The sequence below is a fragment of the Lepidochelys olivacea genome (assembly GCF_965140295.1).
Source record: "Lepidochelys olivacea isolate rLepOli2 genome assembly, chromosome: 19".
Lineage (NCBI taxonomy): Eukaryota > Metazoa > Chordata > Testudines > Cheloniidae > Lepidochelys > Lepidochelys olivacea.
This window is the reverse complement of record NC_140429.1, coordinates 18,852,562-18,873,421: the sequence shown is the minus strand read 5'-3', so window position 1 is coordinate 18,873,421 and position 20,860 is coordinate 18,852,562. Positions and strand designations below refer to the sequence as shown.

The window sequence follows — 20,860 nt, the reverse complement described above, 5'->3', positions numbered from 1 at the left end:
TCGGTCCTGGGGCCAGTTTTGTTCAATATCTTCATAAATGATCTGGAGGGTGGTGTGGATTGCACCCTCAGCAAGTTTGCAGATGACACTAAACTGGGAGGAGAGGTAGATACGCTGGAGGGCAGGGATAGGATACAGAGGGACCTAGACAAATTGGAGGATTGGGCCAAAAGAAATCTGATGAGGTTCAACAAGGACAAGTGCAGAGTCCTGCACTTAGGACGGAAGAATCCAATCCACCGCTACAGACTAGGGACCGAATGGCTAGGCAGCAGTTCTGCAGAAAAGGACCTAGGGGTTACAGTGGACGAGAAGCTGGATATGAGTCAACAGTGTGCCCTTGTTGACAAGAAGGCCAATGGCATTTTGGGATGTATAAGTAGGGGCATTGCCAGCAGATCAAGGGATGTGATCGTTCCCCTCTATTTGACATTGGTGAGGCCTCATCTGGAGTACTGTGTCCAGTTTTGGGCCCCACACTGCAAGAAGGATGTGGAAAAATTGGAAAGAGTCCAGCGGAGGGCAACAAAAATGATTAGGGGACTGGAACACATGACTTATGAGGAGAGGCTGAGGGAACTGGGGATGTTTAGTCTTCAGAAGAGAAGAATGTGGGGGGATTTGATAGCTGCTTTCAACTACCTGAAAGGGGGTTCCAAAGAGGATGGCTCTAGACTGTTCTCAGTGGTAGCAGATGATAGAACAAGGAGTAATGGTCTCAAGTTGCAGTGGGGGAGATTTAGGTTGGATATTAGGAAAAACTTTTTCACGACAAGGGTGGTGAAACACTGGAATGCGTTACCTAGGGAGGTGGTGGAATCTCCTTCCTTAGAAGTTTTTAAGGTCAGGCTTGACAAAGCCCTGGCTGGGGATTGGTCCTGCTTTGAGCAGGGGGTTGGACTAGATGACCTCCTGAGGTCCCTTCCAACCCTGATATTCTATGATTCTACAGGTGAACCTCTGAGCTGGTGGCATTCTCCAGGGAGGCCTCCTGGCCTCTTTTGGCTGCTTAAGTCAGCAAAAAGGAGGCACAGTGCAGGGGTGAATTCCCCTCTTGGGGTCTGAATATTTAGCTATCTCAAAGACCTACCTGCAGTGCAGATTTCAGGTGGCCTGTTTGCTCACCTGGTAGCCAGGCTCAGGACGCTTAGCTCTTCTCTTCCCTCACACACCACTCCCTTCCCACCTCATCACTTTTGTTGCTTTTCTCAGAATTTGTTCTACTTTCTTGGAACCCTTCTGGGGGCAGGTGCCTGGAACGGCATGCAGAGTTCAGGATGTTGTTGCTCCAGTCCTTCACAGAAAGGACATATCACCTCCTTGCTCCATTACATGACCCTTCTGTGCAGGTGACACCCAAAATCACAGGAGCTACCACACCACATTGCAAAGTCTTGCCTAGTTCACCGTGCACTCCTAGTCCAGGGCTCTCGCAGCTGGTCCTGCTTCCCAGTTTTCTCCCATCATTTGCCTGAAATATTTTTCCCCATACGTATGAGCTGTATTATTCCAAGTGGAGAGAAATAAATCAGCCAGCAGCCCTACCAAACCCACCACCTCATAGACTGTTCTGATAAATGGTGGGGGGGGTTTCACTTTTATGGACAGCCAGCCAGCCAATAGCTATAAAGTCCCTCTTAAAAAGAACAGGAGTACTTGTGGCACCTTAGCGACGAACACATTTATTAGACATAAGCTTTCGTGGGCTAAAATCGACTTCATTGGATACATAGAATGGAACATATAGTAAGATTATATATATATATATATATACACACACACACATACAGAGAAGGTGGAAGTTGTCATACAAACTGTAAGAGACTAATTAATTAAGATGAGCTATTATCAGCACGAGAAAAAAACTTTCATAGTGATAATCAGGATGGCCCATTTAGACAGTTGACAAGAAGGTGTGAGGATACTGAGCACAGGGAAATAGATTCAATATGTCTGCAGATACAGACTAACTCGGGCTGCTACTCTGAAAGTCCCTCTTAGTAGCTGTTCTCTCATTGCTCACCTGTAAAGGGTTAAAAAGTCTCACTGCGATGCATAGGAAAAAGGAAGGGAGTGGGCACCTGGCCAAAAGAGCCAATGGGAAGGCCAGAACTTTTTAAAATTGAAACAACACTCCCCTTTTGTCTGTCTGGGGTTGTTCTCCTGGGGAGAGGCAGACAGGGTAGCTATGCTGTAAGAAGAAAAGGAATACTTGTGGCACCTTAGAGACTAACCAATTTATTTGAGCATAAGCTTTCGTGAGCTACAGCTCACTTCCTCAGATGCATACCGTGGAAACCGCAGCAGGCTTTATATATACACAGAGAATATGAAACAATACCTCCTCCCACCCCACTGTCCTGCTGGTAATAGCTTATCTAAAGTGATCATCAGGTGTGGTCAGGTATGAAAAATCATCAGTATCATGCCTAGAAACTACTCATTTAAAACCCCAGATATGTGAGTAGATCAGGAAATGTCTAGGAAGACACGATTATGTTTATTCCTTTTATTTTGTTTTGGCTTGTGGATTCCTCTGTGCTAACCCCAGGTACTTTTGTTTTGCTTGTAACCTTTAAGCTGGGCCTCAAGAAAGCTATTCTTGGTGCTTAATCCTTGTAGTTGCTCTTTTAAAATCTAGCAAGAGCGAGTTCCCAGATGTATTTTTTCTCTTTTCTTAATTAATAAAATTTACCTTTTTTAAGAACACAATTGGATTTTTGTGTCTTAAGAGGTTTGTGCACATTGTTTAATTAGCTCGTGGCAACAGCTGATTTCTTTCTCAGCTCTTCCCCAGTGGGGGCTGTGTGAAAGGGCTTGAGGGTACCCCACGGGGAGGAATTCCCAAGTGCGCCTTTCTGGGTTCTCAAAAGGGGGTTTCTGCACTTGGGCGGTGGCAGCATCTACCAATCCAAGGTCAGAGAAAAGCTGTGACCTTGGGGGTTTAGTACAAGCCTGGAGTGGCCAGTATTAATTTTTAAAAAAAGAAAAGGAGTACTTGTGGCACCTTAGAGACTAACCAATTTATTTGAGCATAAGCTTTCGTGAGCTACAGCTCACTTCCTCAGATGCATACCGTGGAAACTACAGCAGACTTTATATATACACAGAGAATATGAAACAATACCTCCTCCCACCCCACTGTCCTGCTGGTAATAGCTTATCTAAAGTGATCATCAGGTGGGCCATTTCCAGCACAAATCCAGGTTTTCTCACCCTCCACCCCCCCCACACAAATTCACTCTCCTGCTGGTGATAGCCCATCCAAAGTGACAACTCTTTACACAATGTGCATGATAATAAAGTTGGGCCATTTCCTGCACAAATCCAGGTTTTCCACCCCCATACACACACAAACTCACTCTCCTGCTGCCCTCTTCTGCACTCGAAGTGCCAGAGTGGGGAATCAGCCTCGACAGTCGCACTGGAGGGTCAGTCCACCTGCTGCCCGAGCACCATCCCCCATCTCCCGAGAACACTGTAGAGAGAAGGCCCGTTACTGGTTACACAGCCAGGCTACGCGCCCCCTGCCCTGAACCCTGCTCCCAAATAGCTACATTGAGCTCTCCATACAGCTCCAGCACCCGCTCATTGCCAGAATTGCCCCCAACAGCCCACTAGGAGTGGGGGAACGGCAGGAACTGACTGGGCACCATGGTGGGGTCTGGGGGATGTCCCCTTCCTCTGTACCCTGATCCAAATGGCTTCTGGGGCTGGATCCCAGAAGGAATTGTTGGGCCTGAGGCCCTCCAAATTCACAAGGGGATGGCATGGAGGGAAGCCCCAGGGAGCAGAGTAACTGCCCCCATATTGCTGAGCTGTGGTTCCAAACTCTCAACAGTTAGGCAGGGCATTGCTCCCAGGTGAGCCCCCAGGATGCAGTGCAGTGCTGCTGCTTCCCAGGGAAAAGTGGGTGCTCCCAGGGGATGCAGCAGGTGGGTGGGAGCTCCCAGGAATGGGGGGTGCTCAGAGGGGCACCCCCAGGATGAAGCAGGTGGATGGGTGGGGGCTCCTGGGGAATGGGGTGCACTCAGAGGGGAGCCCCCAGGAAGCGGCAAGAGGTGTTGGCTCCCGGGGAATGGGGGGGGTGCTCAGAGGGGCATCCCCAGGACGCGGCGGGGGGATGGGGGCTCCTGGGGAATGGGGGGTGCTCAGAGGGGCGCCCCCAGGACACAGCGGGGGGTGGGGGCCCTCAGGGAATGGGGGGTGCTCAGAGGGGCGCCCCCAGGACACAGCGGGGGGGTGGGGGCCCTGAGGGAATGGGGGGTGCTCAGAGGGGCGCCCCCAGGACACAGCAGGGGGGTGGGGGCCCTCAGGGAATGGGGGGTGCTCAGAGGGGCACCCCCAGGACACAGCGGGGGGGTGGGGGCCCTCAGGGAATGGGGGGTGCTCAGAGGGGCACCCCAGGACACAGCGGGGGGGTGGGGGCCCTCAGGGAATGGGGGGTGCTCAGAGGGGCACCCCCAGGACACAGCGGGGGGGTGGGGGCCCTCAGGGAATGGGGGTGCTCAGAGGGGCACCCCCAGGACACAGCAGGGGGGTGGGGGCCCTCAGGGAATAGGGGTGCTCAGAGGGGCGCCCCCAGGACACAGCGGGGGGGTGGGGGCCCTCAGGGAATGGGGGGTGCTCAGAGGGGCGCCCCCAGGACACAGCGGGGGGTGGGGGCCCTCAGGGAATGGGGGGTGCTCAGAGGGGCGCCCCCAGGACACAGCTCAGAGGGTGGGGCTCCCGGGGGGGGGAGTCCAGGCTCTCTGGTCCGCAGGGCGTGGGCGGGGACTCGGCGCCCGGCCCCGTTTCGCGCCCGAGCCGTGTGGCGGGTAGGGCGAGAGACGACGTTAACCCCGAAGCCTAACGACAGCAGGGCAAGGCGACGTCTCGGCCGCCGGGGACCCCGCGGGCGCGCCCGGCACGTGGCCAGGGCGGGGGCGGAGCTTGTCTGGCGGGCCGGAGCGGGCAGCGCCCGCAGCAAAGATGGCGGCGGCGGCTCAGCCGCTCGCCGGGGCCGCAGCGACCGGAAGGAGCGGACTGCGCCTGCGCCACCCCCGCCACGGTGGGAGCCGATTGGCCGGAGCGCTGCGCGCGCTGCGTGTCGGGCGCGCGGCCTGGGTGGCTGCTTGTGGCGCGCGGAGCCGCGCTGTGGGGCAGGAGCCGAGCGTGTCTGGCGGGGAGTCCGCGGCACCCGCCATGTGGAGCAGCCACGGTGAGGCGGGGCGGGCGGGCAGGGGGATGAGAGGAGGCGGCGGGGGAGGGGCTGGCAGCGCGGTGAGGGGGTGTCGTGGGGGAGGGGCGGGAATGGGGCGATGAGGTGGTAGGGGGTATCAAGGTGGTGAGGTGGTGTCGTGGGGGAGGGGAGGGGGCGGTGGGGGGTATCAGGGCGGTGAGGTGGTGGGGGGGAGGGGCGGGGGGAGGGGCGGGGGCTGGGGTGATGAGGCGGGAGGTATCGGTGGTGTCGTGGGGGAGGGGCTGGGGTGATGAGGCGGTGGGGGGGTGTCGTGGGGGAGGGGAGGGGGCGGTGGGGGGTATCGAGGCGGTGGGGGGGTGTCGTGGGGGAGGGGAGGGGGCGGTGGGGGGTATCGAGGCGGTGGGGGGGTGTCGTGGGGGAGGGGAGGGGGCGGTGGGGGGTATCGAGGCGGTGGGGGGGTGTCGTGGGGGAGGGGAGGGGGCGGTGGGGGGTATCGAGGCGGTGGGGGGGTGTCGTGGGGGAGGGGAGGGGGCGGTGGGGGGTATCAGGGCGGTGAGGGAGTGTCGTGGGGGAGGGGAGGGGGCGGTGGGGGGTATCAGGGCGGTGAGGGGGTGTCGTGGGGGAGGGGAGGGGGCGGTGGGGGGTATCAGGGCGGTGAGGGGGTGTCGTGGGGGAGGGGAGGGGGCAGTGGGGGTATCAGGGCGGTGAGGGGGTGTCGTGGGGGAGGGGAGGGGGCGGTGGGGGTATCAGGGCGGTGAGGGGGTGTCGTGGGGGAGGGGAGGGGGCGGTGGGGGGTATCAGGGCGGTGAGGGAGTGTCGTGGGGGAGGGGAGGGGGCGGTGGGGGGTATCAGGGCGGTGAGGGGGTGTCGTGGGGGAGGGGAGGGGGCGATGAAGTGTGTGAGGAGCTGGCAGGTGAGATGGGGAGGGAATGGGGTGATGAAGTGGGGGAGTAGCTGGCAGGGGGTGATGAGGTTGGGTGGTGGGCTGCAGGAGGGGTGATGTGTGGCGCAGGTAGTGGGTTCCTCTCTCTCCTGGTTGTGGGGCTGGCAGGCATGTGTCTCTCCCTTGTGAGGTTCCTGTAGATGGCTGAGCCCAGGCTGCTGCTCCTCTCCATGGCCTGCTGCCCGGCATCCCCATGAGCTCAGCTTTCTGGTCCCTCCTCTGAGCTTTGATGGGGTTTGGACTTGGGTGCAGGTTAAAAATACAGGAGGCTGGGGAGCAAGGCTTGGGGTGGGCGGAGTGTTATCCTCCTGTCTCTCCTGATGGAACCACCTCAACTCCAGTGTGGAGCCTCATGTTATTTGTCGGTGGTGCCAGCACTCACTGTTTTATCACAAGTCGAATAACATTTGGAGCTTTTTTAAAGCTCCGGTTCCTGGAGTTATGTGAACATGTGAGAATCTCAGCTTTCTCTCTAGTGGACATGGTTGCTGGAAAAAACCTGAAATTATGACTCCAAAAGCTCAAAAATTATAATGTAAATAACCCCCCCCAAACTTACTATATTTTGTCTAATTTTAAGCCAATTGCTTGACTTTTTTGGGTGTAATTTATGGCTTTTGAACATTTGGGGTTGGCAGCACTGTGTTATTAACCCTGATTCTTTCCCCTCTTCCCCAGGTGGCTTTGAGAGTGGCTATGGAGGGTCTGCAATTAGTGGGGGATACACACAGTCCCCAGGGGGGTTTGGATCTCCCGCAGCCACCCAGGGAGAAAAGAAACAGGTATGTGGTGCTTCCTAATCCAGATAAGGATTTGAGAATGGGAGAGTAGGGTTTAGCCCACAGGTGCCTGGTCATACTGGGGAGGTCCCCTTGGGAGTTTTAGTCTCTGCATTCCTGTCATGAGAATGAGAAGGGTTATCTACACCTCCCCTAGCACAGAACAAATTGTGCAGCGTTAGGAACAAACTTCCCAATATAACATTTAATTGGGAAGCAGTGATGGGAGGAGTACAGCAGCCTAGGAGCTACCACTGATTTGTTTTGTGAGTTTGGGCAAGTAATTTATACTCTACTTTGATTTCCCCATGCAGAATAGCTATTTACCTCACTCACAGGGTATTGTGGCTTAATTAAACTTCACAGTTGTGCTATAGCTGCAACCATCATTTTATGACTACTGACCTGGTTACACTAAACCTGGCTGAGCTGTGTCCACTCTGCATCCTCCTCCCCCAACAAAAGAATGTATAAAATACTCCTTTGTCTTAACACCTACCATGTTGCCTACTGTGTTTGTATCAGGGAAAACTAGGAGAGCTATCCCATATGTTCTCAGCAGAGGATAATGGAGCACGAAGGACATGCACCTGGACCAATACCAAGAGTGCATAGGAAAAGCTGTAAGGAAGGAGGAGGACAGCCTGTTACAACCCTGTTACGCAAACTTAGTTAGGCTGTCCCTTCTACGTAGTAAAAAACAAACCCAGTGTTATTACTTGGAGGAGGAAGACGACCGTGTGCCAGCCTAGGCCACCAGGAAGGGCAGCCCATACTTAACTGTTGTGATTCCTAAAGGTATCAATTTGTGAGTGAACTCAAACCATGGTTAGAGCTGCCTGTGGCACTAACTGGTCACAGACTCAGTTAAAAAATCATTATGCTGACATGGCCTCAATATTTGTAAATCACTTTGAACATCTCAGTCTCAACATGAGTCAGCAATGCAATGCTGTTGCAAAAAAAGCAAATGCAATTTTAGGCTGCATTAACTGAGGCATAGCATGCAGATCACAGGAGGTGATGGTGCTGCTCTACTCAGGGCTAGTTAGGCCTCAGCTGGAGTGCTGTGTCCAGTTTTGGTCACCAGTGTATAGAAAGCATGTAGAGAAACTGGAAAGGATCCAGAGGCGAGCAGCAAAGATGATCAGAGGGGTGGAGTGCAAGCCGTATAAGCAAAGGCTGAAGATTTAGATTAAATCTCAGGAAAAATTTCTGAACTGTAAGAACAGGAGGACAATGGAATAGATGCCTAGGGAGGTTGTAGAAGCTCCTTCACTGGAGGTTTTCAAAAGGAGGCTGGATAGCCATCTGTCTTGGATGGTTTAGACAACAAATCCTGCAGGGAGTTAGACTCACTAGATGACCTTTGTGGTCCCTTCTAACACTATGATTCTAGCAGGACCTTTGGTCTGACCCAGTGGGGCTAGTCTTATATTCTTATGATCTAAAGTGCTTTGCTGAGAATTAACCACAACAGTGTTACTGGTTTATGCTGACTTCATAAGAAACATACAGAAGTTATGGAGACACAGTCTTACTCTTTGGGTAAAAGTGCTTTTAGTACCTAACTTAAGACTTTAAAAAGTGTATTTCAGTATTTACAATTTGTGGAAAAATAAAATTTCTAGTTTTGTTTTTTCTTTTCAAAGATCAAAAGGTGAAATTTTCAGTCTTCTTTAAATTCTCTTTTGCAGAGATCCCGATCCCAGAATATTGTGCCATGTACAGTGTCTCAGTTACTTGCTGCTGAGCAGATTGATGAGACATTCAAGATCCGAGAAGTAGAGATCTCGCAGGTAAGTGAAAAATGCTGCTGAGTAGGTTTTTGTTGTGCAAATGGGTGGGAGAGAAGGTGGTGGTGTGTAAGTGTTAAATCTTAAACTTCTTTGGTCCTAAGTTTTTCCCAAGTAAACTGATCTCAGTTTGTTTTTCAATGCAGGTTGTTATCATGGGGATAATCAGACAGGCAGAGAAAGCACCAACCAACATCCTCTACAAAATAGATGATATGACTGCAGCCCCAATGGATGTGAGACAGTGGGTTGATACTGATGTAAGCACCAACTGAGGTTTAGCGTTGAGACACTAAGTGTGAATTCTGATACTTTCTTTCCAGGAATGATGGAGGAAATAGTATTTACCTTGTAAATGTAAACTAAGCCCATAGTATAGCTGATCAGCAGGACTACAGACTGATGTCACAAGTTTAAACTCAATTAAATATCTCACTGACTGCTTTTTTTAAACTGAAAAGACACAAAGGCCCAGATTCACATAGGTACTTAGGAACTCATGTCATAGAATATCAGGGTTGGAAGGGACCTCAGGAGGTCATCTAGTCCAACCCCCTGCTCAAAGCAGGACCAATCCCCAGCCAGGGCTTTGTCAAGGCTTACCTTAAAAACTTCTAAGGAAGGAGATTCTGCCACCTCCCTAGGTAATGCATTCCAGTGTTTCACCACCCTCCTAGTGAAGAAGTTTTTCCTAATATCCAACCTAAACCTCCCCCACTGCAACTTGAGACCATTACTCCTTGTCCTGTCCTCTTCTACCACTGAGAATAGTCTAGAACCACCCTCTCTGGAACCACCTCTCAGGTAGTTGAAAGCAGCTATCAAATCCCCCCTCATTCTTCTCTTCTGCAGACTAAACAATCCCAGTTCCCTCAGCCTCTCCTCATAACTCATGTGTTCCAGACCCCTAATCATTTTTGTTGCCCTTCGCTGGACTCTCTCTCCAATTTATCCACATCCTTCTTGTAGTGTGGGGCCCAAAACTGGACACAGTACTCCAGATGAGGCCTCACCAATGTCGAATAGAGGGGAACGATCACGTCCCTCGATCTGCTCGCTATGCCCCAACTTATACATCCCAAAATGCCATTGGCCTTCTTGGTAACAAGGGCACACTGCTGACTCATATCCAGCTTCTCGTCCACTGTCACCCCTAGGTCCTTTTCCCAGAACTGCTGCCTAGCCATTCGGTCCCTAGTCTGTAGCTGTGCATTGGGTTCTTCCATCCTAAGTGCAGGACCCTGCACTTATCCTTATTGAACCTCATCAGATTTCTTTTGGCCCAATCCTCCAATTTGTCTAGGTCCCTCTGTATCCTATCCCTGCCCTCCAGCATATCTACCACTCCTCCCAGTTTAGTATCATCCACAAATTTGCTGAGAGTGCAATCCACACCATCCTCCAGATCATTTATGAAGATATTGAACAAAATCAGCCCCAGGACCAACCCCTGGGGCACTCCACTTGATACCGGCTGCCAACTAGACGTGGAGCCATTGATCACTACCCGTTGAGCCCGACAATCTAGCCAACTTTCTACCCACCTTATAGTGCATTCATCCAGCCCGTACTTCTTTAACTTGCTGACAAGAATACTGTGGGAGACCGTGTCAAAAGCTTTGCTAAAGTCAAGAAACAATACATCCACTGCTTTCCCTTCATCCACAGAACCAGTAATCTCATCATAGAAGGCAATTAGATTAGTCAGGCATGACCTTCCCTTGGTGAATCCATGCTGACTGTTCCTGATCACTTTCCTCTCATGTAAGTGCTCCAGGATTGATTCCTTGAGGACCTGCTCTATGATTTTTCCAGGGACTGAGGTGAGGCTGACTGGCCTGTAGTTCCCAGGATCCTCCTTCTTCCCTTTTTTAAAGATTGGCACTACATTAGCCCTTTTCCAGTCATCTGGGACTTCCCCCCGTTCGTCACGAGTTTTCAAAGATAATGGCCAATGGCTCTGCAATCACAGCCGCCAATTCCTTTAGCACTCTCGGATGCAACGCGTCCGGCCCCATGGACTTGTGCACGTCCAGCTTTTCTAAATAGTCCCTAACCACCTCTTTCTCCACAGAGGGCTGGCCATCTACTCCCTATGTTGTGATGCCCAGCGCAGCAGTCTGGGAGCTGTCCTTGTTAGTGAAGACAGAGGCAAAAAAAAGCATTGAGCACATTAGCTTTTTCCACATCCTCTGTCACTAGATTGCCTCCCTCGTTCAGTAAGGGGCCCACACTTTCCTTGGCTTTCTTCTTGTTGCCAACATACCTGAAGAAACCCTTCTTGTTACTCTTGACATCTCTTGCTAGCTGCAGCTCCAGGTGCGATTTGGCCCTCCTGATTTCATTCCTACATGCCCGAGCAATATTTTTATACTCTTCCCTGGTCATATGTCCAACCTTCCACTTCTTGTGAGCTTCTTTTTTATGTTTAAGATCCCCTAGGATTTCACCGTTAAGCCAAGCTGGTCGCCTGCCATATTTACTATTCTTTCGACTCATCGGGATGGTTTGTCCCTGTAACCTCAACAGGGATTCCTTGAAATACAGCCAGCTCTCCTGGACTCCTTTCCCCTTCATGTTAGTCCCCCAGGGGATCCTACCCATCCGTTCCCTGAGGGAGTCGAAGTCTTCTTTCCTGAAGTCCAGGGTCTGTATCCTGCTGCTTACCTTTCTTCCCTGTGTCAGGATCCTGAACTCAACCAACTCATGGTCACTGCCTCCCAGATTCCCATCCACTTTTGCTTCCCCCACTAATTCTTCCCGGTTTGTGAGCAGCAGGTCAAGAAAAGCTCCCCCCCTAGTTGGCTCCTCTAGCACTTGCACCAGGAAATTGTCCCCTATGCTTTCCAAAAACTTCCTGGATTGTCTATGCACCGCTGTATTGCTCTCCCAGCAGATATCAGGAAAATTAAAGTCACCCATGAGAACCAGGGCATGCGATCTAGTAGCTTCTGCGAGTTGCCGGAAGAAAGCCTCATCCCCCTGGTCCGGTGGTCTATAGCAGACTACCACACTACATCACTCTTGTTGCTCACACTTCTAAACTTAATCCAGAGACACTCAGGTTTTTCTGCAGTTTCGTACCGGAGCTCTGAGCAGTCATACTGCTCCCTTACATACAGTGCTACTCCCCCACCTTTTCTGCCCTGCCTGTCCTTCCTGAACAGTTTATAACCATCCATTTAGGTGCCACTGACATTCTTAAAACTATTGTCCAGCTGCTGCCTAACCCTGTAGGTGCTTATGTTTCCACTGGTGAGCATGTACAAAGCCACCCAGTCCTGACACTACCCCATGGCTAATGAGCAGCTTGGAGCCCTCGTTCAAGCCAAAACTGCAGAGCAATTCTCAAATTAGGCTTTCCCCCACCTATCTTGCCAGACGAGCCCAGTCTGGCAGGTGTGCTCAGAGTATGTCTAACCCTCACAAAAGACTGGGGGTGGGGAAGGAAGCAAGTGAAGAATGTTCCAGGCTCAGGTGTGTGTGTCTGTCTGTCCCAGAATACCCAGTAGTTAGGTTAGGATGTGGGAGATACAAGTTTGAATCCCCACTTTGCCTGGTGTGAAGCAGGAAATTGACCCTGACTTGCCCACTATTGGTTACAACACCCTCCCAGTTATATCTCTGGCTTTTCGTGAAAGGGCTTATCTGACCTGGGGGGGCTAACTCCAGGAGAGGGCTCATGGCTGAAGATCCTGAGCGGAGACAGGTGCTTCCCTCTGGGCCATAAGCCCTGCCTCTTTCCTTTGTATTTCACTCTTGGCTGGCTTAGACATCTCCCTGCTCAGCTTACTGGCTTCTGAGAATCCCTGTCTTAGATGTGTAACTCTCCATATAAGATGTGAGAAGCCTGGGTGTCTAACTCAGGGCTGAGAATATCACTAAGTAGCAGGGATCTAGGAGTCCATCATTGCAATGCCTGGGCAATTCCTTTGTGAATCTAGCCACGAATGCCTGATCTGATCCCAGATATGTTGAGGTACTTCTTAGTAATACTTCCTTTGAATAGGTCTATTATTGAGCACTGGAAAATTCTCCTTTACCTATTCTACATGTACTTATTGCATGGGAGTTTTTGTGTGTTCTGAGAACAGAAGAGATCCCCCAGTGGATAATTTGGCTGTATCAAAAGAGACTTGTTATCAGTGCTTTATCTGACCTATGTAAACCTAAAAGAGCATCCCTCTCGCAGGGACATTTAGTGTTCCTGGGGAATTATTCTCTTGCACACCCAACATTGTAGTATATATGCTTCAGGATGTTGATGATGGGGCAAGGTTCTTAAAGAATGTTGTTCCTTAACCAAACTGAAGAAGAACATGAGCACGTCTTCCTCTTCCCCTTCCCTTTTTTAAAAAATAAAAACACTCCTGGTGCCTCTGGGGACTTAGTTTGATTACCTACTGGTGTCATACATGGCTGTGCTTAGGCAAGCCTAAAACATGTACACTGATGAGTTGCTTGTCTTATTCTCACATACACTAAGCCGGTTGGTTCTCAACCAGGGGTATCCTTAGCAGTACCAGGCGGTATATCAGCTCATCTAAATATTTGCCTAGTTTTACAACAGGCTACATAAAAAACACTAGTGAAGTCAGTACAAACTAAAATTTCATACAGATAATGATTTGTTTATACTGCTCAGTATGCTATACACTGAATGTTCCAGGCTTGGGGGGGGGATGTCCATCTGTCCCAGAATACCCAGTAGTTAGGACACTTATACAGGATGTGGGAGATACAAATTTGAATCCACACTTTGCCTGATTGGGTATAACTGGGAGGGTGTTGTCTCTTTGGCTTTTCATGAGAGAGCTGAAATGTAAGTACAATATTTTTATTCCAATTGAATTATAATTATATGGTAAAAATGATAAAGGAAGCAATTTTTCAGTAATAGTGTGCTGTGACGCTTATATTTTTATGTCTGATTTTGTAAGCAAGTAGTTTTTAAGTCAGGTGAAACTTGGGGTATGCAAGACAAATCAGACTCCTGAAAGGGGTACAGTAGTCTGGAAAGGTTGAGAGTCACTGTACTATGCTTATCATTTGAAGAGATGGAATCCCTCTCTATCCTGAAACCACTTTATCTTAAACTAAGGCATGTTTCTAGTTTCCTTAGACTCTCCCATACCAATATAGTAATGTAGGCTGGCATTGACTGACGCTTAAAAGAGACGTTACAACATATAACTACAGGCAATACCTAGCCAAGGTGAGCAAGTTTGAGACAATTAGACGCTGTAAACTTGAAGTGCAGTCAGCAGAATGAAAGGCGGTTTTATGTCTTCCCCAAGACCTGCAGTCAATGTATATGGCTGTACAATTGAATCTTCTTGTACAAAACATTTTTTCTCTCCTGTTGCTATATGAAAGACCGTCGAAATGGGGCAAACTGACTGTATGAAGGACATAGTGTAACTGACTAAACAAAGTGCTGTGAAATGCACAATGTAAACAAATAGAGACATGTTTTCTCCTACTGTTTCAGCTACAGTGATCATTAGGGTTACTTGTAACAACAGTAGTTGATTTAGTTGGGGATTGGTCCTGCTTTGAGCAGGGGGTTGGACTAGATGACCTCCTGAGGTCCCTTCCATCCTTGATATTCTATGATTCTATGAGTAGGTAAGAAAACTTCCAAACAGGAATGTGTAGCTTTTTTAAAAAAGATGGGTGTCTCTCTTTATGTAACTTAATGCTAATAACTGAGAAAGGAACTGCAAGGACCAAGCAAATCTTTTCTCCTTTTCTCTCCCCCCCCCCCCCCTTTGTAAGGAGGCAGGGAGTGAGAATGTTGTGGTGCCCCCAGGAACTTACGTGAAAGTGGCTGGTCATCTTCGATCATTCCAGGTAGAATCCTGTTCTTTACTTGTATGACTTCTTCTAAATAGTGAGGCTGAAGTGATTGCTGAAGGCTTGGTGCTCCCTATCTGCTGCTTCTAACAGGGCCTGCTTAGGGATTCTATTGCATCCTGTCTGGGAGCCTGATTGTGTTCCACCCAAGTCTCTAGCAGCTCCATTGGCTTCAGTGAGGCTTGATCAGGTCCCTGGTGAAACACAGTTCAGAGGCAACATTTAATTTTAGACAAACCTTGTCACCTACCAGCACAGCCAATGCCTGCCTTCAGGAATCTGTTCCCAGCTTGGCTACTAACTATTCTGCCTTCTTACAAATGTTGCATTAATAGGTGCCCATTCCAGACACCCTGATAACAATTCATATCAACAAACATATTGCCATCCAACATGACATGCACACGATTCATTTTTATCATAGATTAGTAACTAGTTACACCCACCCCTGCCACTGTATCTGCAATAGTAAACGTAAGGGGAAAATCTCTCCCCTCAAACTGTCCCCTTCTCAAATGCAAGAGAGAGGAGAACCTTCAAGTCATGCTGCATGGCTCAACAAGTTGTTTGCTACTGACTAAAGTAATTGGCGCCAATATCTAATCTCTCAGCATCACTTTGACCTCTCATAATGTCGCTCATATGATGCCTTTGTTTGTATGGTAGTAGTTTCCAGAGGCTCCACTCAGGTTACTGGGGAACCCATTGTTGTAGGCACCACACAAATGTATGGTTCCTGCCTCAGCAAGACTGCAGCCGAAGAAAGGAGCTGAGCAGTCGTCATTTCAGTAACATAATAAGCACTTATATGGCACTGTACATGTAAAACACAGTACAGATACTAGTTTGCTTGAAAGCAAGCCTCTGCGGTTTTTTTCCCCCTCAAACTTCTGACTTAAAAGAAAAGGCATTATTTTGCCCCTCTGTTAATACAACTTTAAAAAGGGGATGAGTTCTAATTCTCTATATAGTATTAACACTGCTTTTAAATGGGCACTGGTATACTGGACTTTCCAGGATTCTTTCTCTGCTGTGGACAGCCGCTGCCACCTTGACTATACAGTGCTATTGGGATGGGGTGGTGGTATATCTTTGAGATAAATTACTCCCATGAAGGTCTGTCACATTCATATAATGTGAATCTGTTCCTGGGGAAGTTTCAGATTAGGGCTAACTTCCATAACTTTGTCACTGATTTTATGGAAACAAACACCATTCTCATCACTGTCCCTCTGCTCTTTAGGGCTGTGGTTGCAATGTGTTTTTGCAGATACATTAAACACGTTCCTAGTGTTGTAATCTCCCCAATTGCTTTTTTTCCTCTCCAAAAGAATAAGAAGAGCCTGGTAGCATTTAAGATCATGCCTCTTGAAGATATGAATGAGTTCACCACACACTTATTGGAAATCGTCAACGCACATATGGTCCTCAGAAAAAGCATCATGGTATGTCCTTGTATCTCTTCTCTGCTCCAGCCCTTATGCAGAAAAATGTTCCAGGCTGCCTCCATAAGAGGTTCTTGGAGGAAGTGGGGTTTAATGTGGCAGCATAGATAACTTCAGGAAGTAGGAGGTTGCTGTGATCATGATGCAGTCACCCTGGCTTTCCCAGAGAGATTTTTGCCACTGTGGTATAGCCAACCTCCACTAGTCTCTATTTGGGATCACTCTGTCTTATTACTGTGGCCTTGAAGTAGCTTGTGACCACAACTGTTTTATTCTGTAATTTTAGACAACATCAAAAATGCCTCAGTCTCTGGGCTCCTTTGGAATGGGTGATATGGCAAGCTATGGATGTGGTAGTAGTGTGCCAGTGAATGGACTTACAGCACATCAGAGTCAGGTATGTGTGAACAGTAATTTGCCATTACAGCAATACAGCAATCGCTGAGTGATGATGAATGCAATGTGATATAGGACAAATCAAAGATTGGTTATTACATAAAGGTCATATTCTAGCCTTCATCTTTTTTGTAACCCTTCCATTGACTGGTGGGAGTTCAGCCATAGCCTGAAGGTAGTAAGTTGTGCTAAACTTATGGCAGACTCATGAGCTGCAACTAGAAATGGAATTCGCCTCTCCCTGTGGAAGGAATGTCTCTTCAGACTCTCCAGTAATAGGAAAAGTTGCAAGCATTCTGCAAATGGAGGCAATAAATTTGTGCTCAGTAATAGCAACATGCATGGAGTGGAGGCAATGCTGTCTAGAGTTTTTTACCTAAGTCTGTGGGAACATGAAATGGAAGAGTCTGATGTGCTCTTGAGTCTACTGCTAACCATGTCTATAACTTCTTACTTTGTCAGGTGTTAAATTTGATTAAAAGCTGCTCTGATCCAGAAGGCTTGAGCCTGAAGGAGCTGAAATCCCAACTACATAACATCAATATAATAACAATCAAGTAAGTATATAGAGACAAAGGATGTTCTGGAAACCAAAGCTGTCTTCGCTGAACCTACTTAGTAGTACCTGACAAACAGAGAGTGTGATAAAGAAATGCACTGGCTCACTGTAACATGCACTAGTGCTGGGACTCCAGATGTAGCCTCACTTAACTTGATGGATGGAACAGCAGTGAGTGTTGGGGCATACATCCCATTAATTCTTTCAGGTCAAGAATCTTTTTCCTCAGCATATCTGTGTAGAATTAATGGTGCATTGCTATCACCAAGGTATTAAATCATAGAATCATAGAATATCAGGGTTGGAAGGGACCCCTGAAGGTCATCTAGTCCAACCCCCTGCTCGAAGCAGGACCAGTTCCCAGTTAAATCATCCCAGCCAGGGCTTTGTCAAGCCTGACCTTAAAAACCTCTAAGGAAGGAGATTCCACCACCTCCCTAGGTAACGCATTCCAGTGTTTCACCACCCTCTTAGTGAAAAAGTTTTTCCTAATATCCAACATAAACCTCCCCCACTGCAACTTGAGACCATTACTCCTCGTTCTGTCATCTGCTACCATTGAGAACAGTCTAGAGCCATCCTCTTTGGAACCCCCTTTCAGGTAGTTGAAAGCAGCTATCAAATCCCCCCTCATTCTTCTCTTCTGCAGGCTAAACAATCCCAGCTCCCTCAGCCTCTCCTCATAAGTCATGTGTTCTAGACCCCTAATCATTTTTGGTTGCCCTTCGCTGGACTCTCTCCAATTTATCCACATCCTTCTTGTAGTGTGGGGCCCAAAACTGGACACAGTACTCCAGATGAGGCCTCACCAATGTCGAATAGAGGGGAACGATCACGTCCCTTGATCTGCTCGCTATGCCCCTACTTATACATCCCAAAATGCCATTGGCCTTCTTGGCAACAAGGGCACACTGCTGACTCATATCCAGCTTCTCGTCCACTGTCACCCCTAGGTCCTTTTCCGCAGAACTGTTGCCTAGCCATTCGGTCCCTAGTCTGTAGCTGTGCATTGGGTTCTTCCGTCCTAAGTGCAGGACCCTGCACTTATCCTTATTGAACCTCATCAGATTTCTTTTGGCCCAATCCTCCAATTTGTCTAGGTCCTTCTGTATCCTATCCCTCCCCTCCAGCGTATCTACCACTCCTCCCAGTTTAGTATCATCTGCAAATTTGCTGAGAGTGCAATCCACACCATCCTCCAGATCATTTATGAAGATATTGAACAAAACCGGCCCCAGGACCGACCCTTGGGGCACTCCACTTGATACTGGCTGCCAACTAGACATGAAGCCATTGATCACTACCCGTTGAGCCCGACAATCTAGCCAGCTTTCTACCCACCTTATAGTGCATTCATCCAGCCCATACTTCCTTAACTTGCTGACAAGAATACTGTGGGAGACCATGTCAAAAGCTTTGCTAAAGTCAAGAAACAATACATCCACTGCTTTTCCTTCATCCACAGAACCAGTAATCTCATCATAAAAGGCAATTAGATTAGTCAGGCATGAGCTTCCCTTGGTGAATCCATGGGAAGGTGTGTGCTCATCCTGAACAACTTTGTTTCCCTTGCAACTGGGCTTGCTGTGGAGGAAGGGCTGCTGAGTGGGCTGGGATTCTGTATTGGTGGGATACTCACTCTCATCCATTATTTACAATAGAGGTTAATTTGAAAAGACTTCTCTAAAACAAAGGTGCCCTTTTAGCAGGTAGCTGTCACAGAATGACTTCATCTGAGGACTTAATAGGCTTAAAGGTGAATTCCAGAGATCTTGCTAAAAACTCAACTTATCTGAGAAGATTCTCGGAAAGGGATGAGTCTATCCCAGACAGAACAGCACTGTCTTTAAACAGTTTGATATCCTGAAATGTTTGTTTACTATGCACTCCCTGGCTTCTCTGCCACAGCAATATTGTACCCCCTGCCCTTCCCTCCCTCCACGTTAACATAGAGCAAGATCCATTATCTTCCCACACTTTCCTTTCACACTGACCAGTTTCTCATGCTTGGTGTCAGCCCAGATCTAAACATTTCTTAAAACTTCAGCAAGATGAGCTGAGTAGCTGGGGTTGAGTGGGACACCGATGAGCTGTATCACCTTGTAATACTGTTTTTACATTTGTGTAAGTTACTTGTGACTGAAAGTAGTATGGACAGTATGTCTGTTTCTGTTACGTATTTGAATTTGAAGCCCATCTTGCATATCCTGGATATCAGGCAGAATTTAGTGAGAATTTAGTGGCTTCTTTCTTCCTTACTGTCTCTTACCCTCTCCTCGCCTGACCCAGCCTCCCTGAGTGTTGGGAAGGTGGTGGGGCTCAGCATGTCATTTTAAATCTTGCCATTTTCCATATCCCATCTCAGTTTGCAACAGGTAGCCATAGCTACTTCCTCTAGCTGAACAATGTTAAAAGTGGTGGTGTTTTCCTCCCATAGATGGCAGGGGCTGGAAGCTATTGGGTGGGCCACGTAGGCTTGCCCTTGGGAAGGTGTGTGCTCATCCTGAACAACTTTGTTTCCCTTTGACACACGGAGCAACTGGGCTTGCTGTGGAGGAAGGGCTGCTGAGGCATTTGCATGGGATGCTGGAGGAGAGCAGTGGCAATGATCTGAGGACATGCACCCCAAAAAGAAGCTGTCGATAATGAAATGGTTGTTTTTTCTTCCTCAGGCAAGCGGTTGAATTTCTTAGCAGTGAGGGACACATCTATTCCACTGTGGATGACGATCACTATAAATCTACAGATGCCGAATAAAGGTGCTTCTGAGAGTTGCCCTATCTTGCTGGGTTTGGTTCCATGCAAGCACCAATCTATGCTGTAATTACAGTACTATGTGTACATATCTTAAAGTAGCTCTACCAAGCTTTTCTCTGCAGAAGGTGATCTCTGCTACTTACATCTCTTGAAAGTTGCAGTTACTCTGTGAGCAGCCAGAATTCTCAAAACAAGAGCAGCAAAGTAAATGTACAGTATTCCCCTAACCAGACTCAAATAATATAATGAGACAGAGTGACTAAAGCTTAACCAGGTGTTCGGGGGAGAAATGACCTCCGTGTGAAGAACTGGAAGCTTCAGAGCCTTTGTTCATCTAGTATCCGTCTCATACAGCACCACTGGTAAGAAGGGGAGAGAGTGGGTCTGCGCAGCCTTGTCACTGGCAGATTGTTCTGAAATGGCTTCTCAGCTTGGCCAGCCTTCAGCCTGTTTAGTTGATAAAGGTGGGATATTCTTAGCCTGCCCGAATAGTCTACTTTCTGCACTTCTTACATCTATATTTGTATTACAGGATGATCCTGTTAATGAAACTTTTGATATTCCAATAAAGCTTTTTAGTTTGTGATGGATGTGCTTGTGAGCAGTGGCGGATTAATGATTTTGCTGCCCCAGGCCCTGAAATAATTGCCCCCTTCCCCCCACCCCCCGCAGCTCCCGGCCCCCCCCGCCACAGCTCACCTCCAGTCCGCCTTGTCCCCTGAGCACGCTGCTGGGTCCTGCTCCTCCCTGCCTGTGCTTGTGCACGAAACAGCTTCGCGAAGGAGGGGAGAAGCGGGGGGAACGTGGCATGCGAAGGAGGGGAGGTGGGGCCGGGGTGGGGGTTTGGGGAAGGGGACCAATAGGGGCAGGGAGGGGGCAGGGAAGGGGTGGAGTTGGGGCAGGGCTGGGGGTGGAGGGTGCAAACAGGTGCTGGGGGGAGCAGCCTCTGGCTGCTATTATAAATTTGCCGGCCTAGGCGTTAATACGCCGCTGCTTGTGGGGGGGCATTCTCAAAGGTAGAAAAGCTTCCACCTTGATGGAACTTACCCCTGGCATATTCCCTGAACTGAATAAACAGGTTCTGTACTTTCTCCCACTGCAATGGAAAATGCATGAGGCCTTTGGAGTAAACTTTTTTTAAAGGGTT

The 20,860-nt window shown here is 48.8% G+C and overlaps 1 protein-coding gene across 2 annotated transcripts; it reads left to right on the top strand.

The window, feature by feature from the left end:
* The first annotated feature begins 4,847 nt into the window (after positions 1-4,847).
* On the top strand, positions 4,848-20,303 carry RPA2 (replication protein A2). Of its 2 annotated transcripts, XM_084652352.1 has the most exons (9): positions 4,848-5,200; positions 6,804-6,907; positions 8,602-8,703; positions 8,847-8,960; positions 14,479-14,553; positions 15,888-16,001; positions 16,288-16,398; positions 16,860-16,954; positions 19,629-20,303. In XM_084652352.1, the coding sequence occupies exons 1-9, from the start codon at positions 4,972-4,974 to the stop codon at positions 19,711-19,713; spliced, it is 1,029 nt and encodes a 342-aa protein (XP_084508478.1). In that variant the 5' UTR covers positions 4,848-4,971; the 3' UTR covers positions 19,714-20,303. The 2 variants fall into 2 exon arrangements, with proteins under 2 accessions (XP_084508478.1, XP_084508477.1); XM_084652351.1 differs by lacking the exon at positions 14,479-14,553 and having other exon boundaries at positions 5,045-5,200.
* Positions 20,304-20,860: the final 557 nt, after the last annotated feature.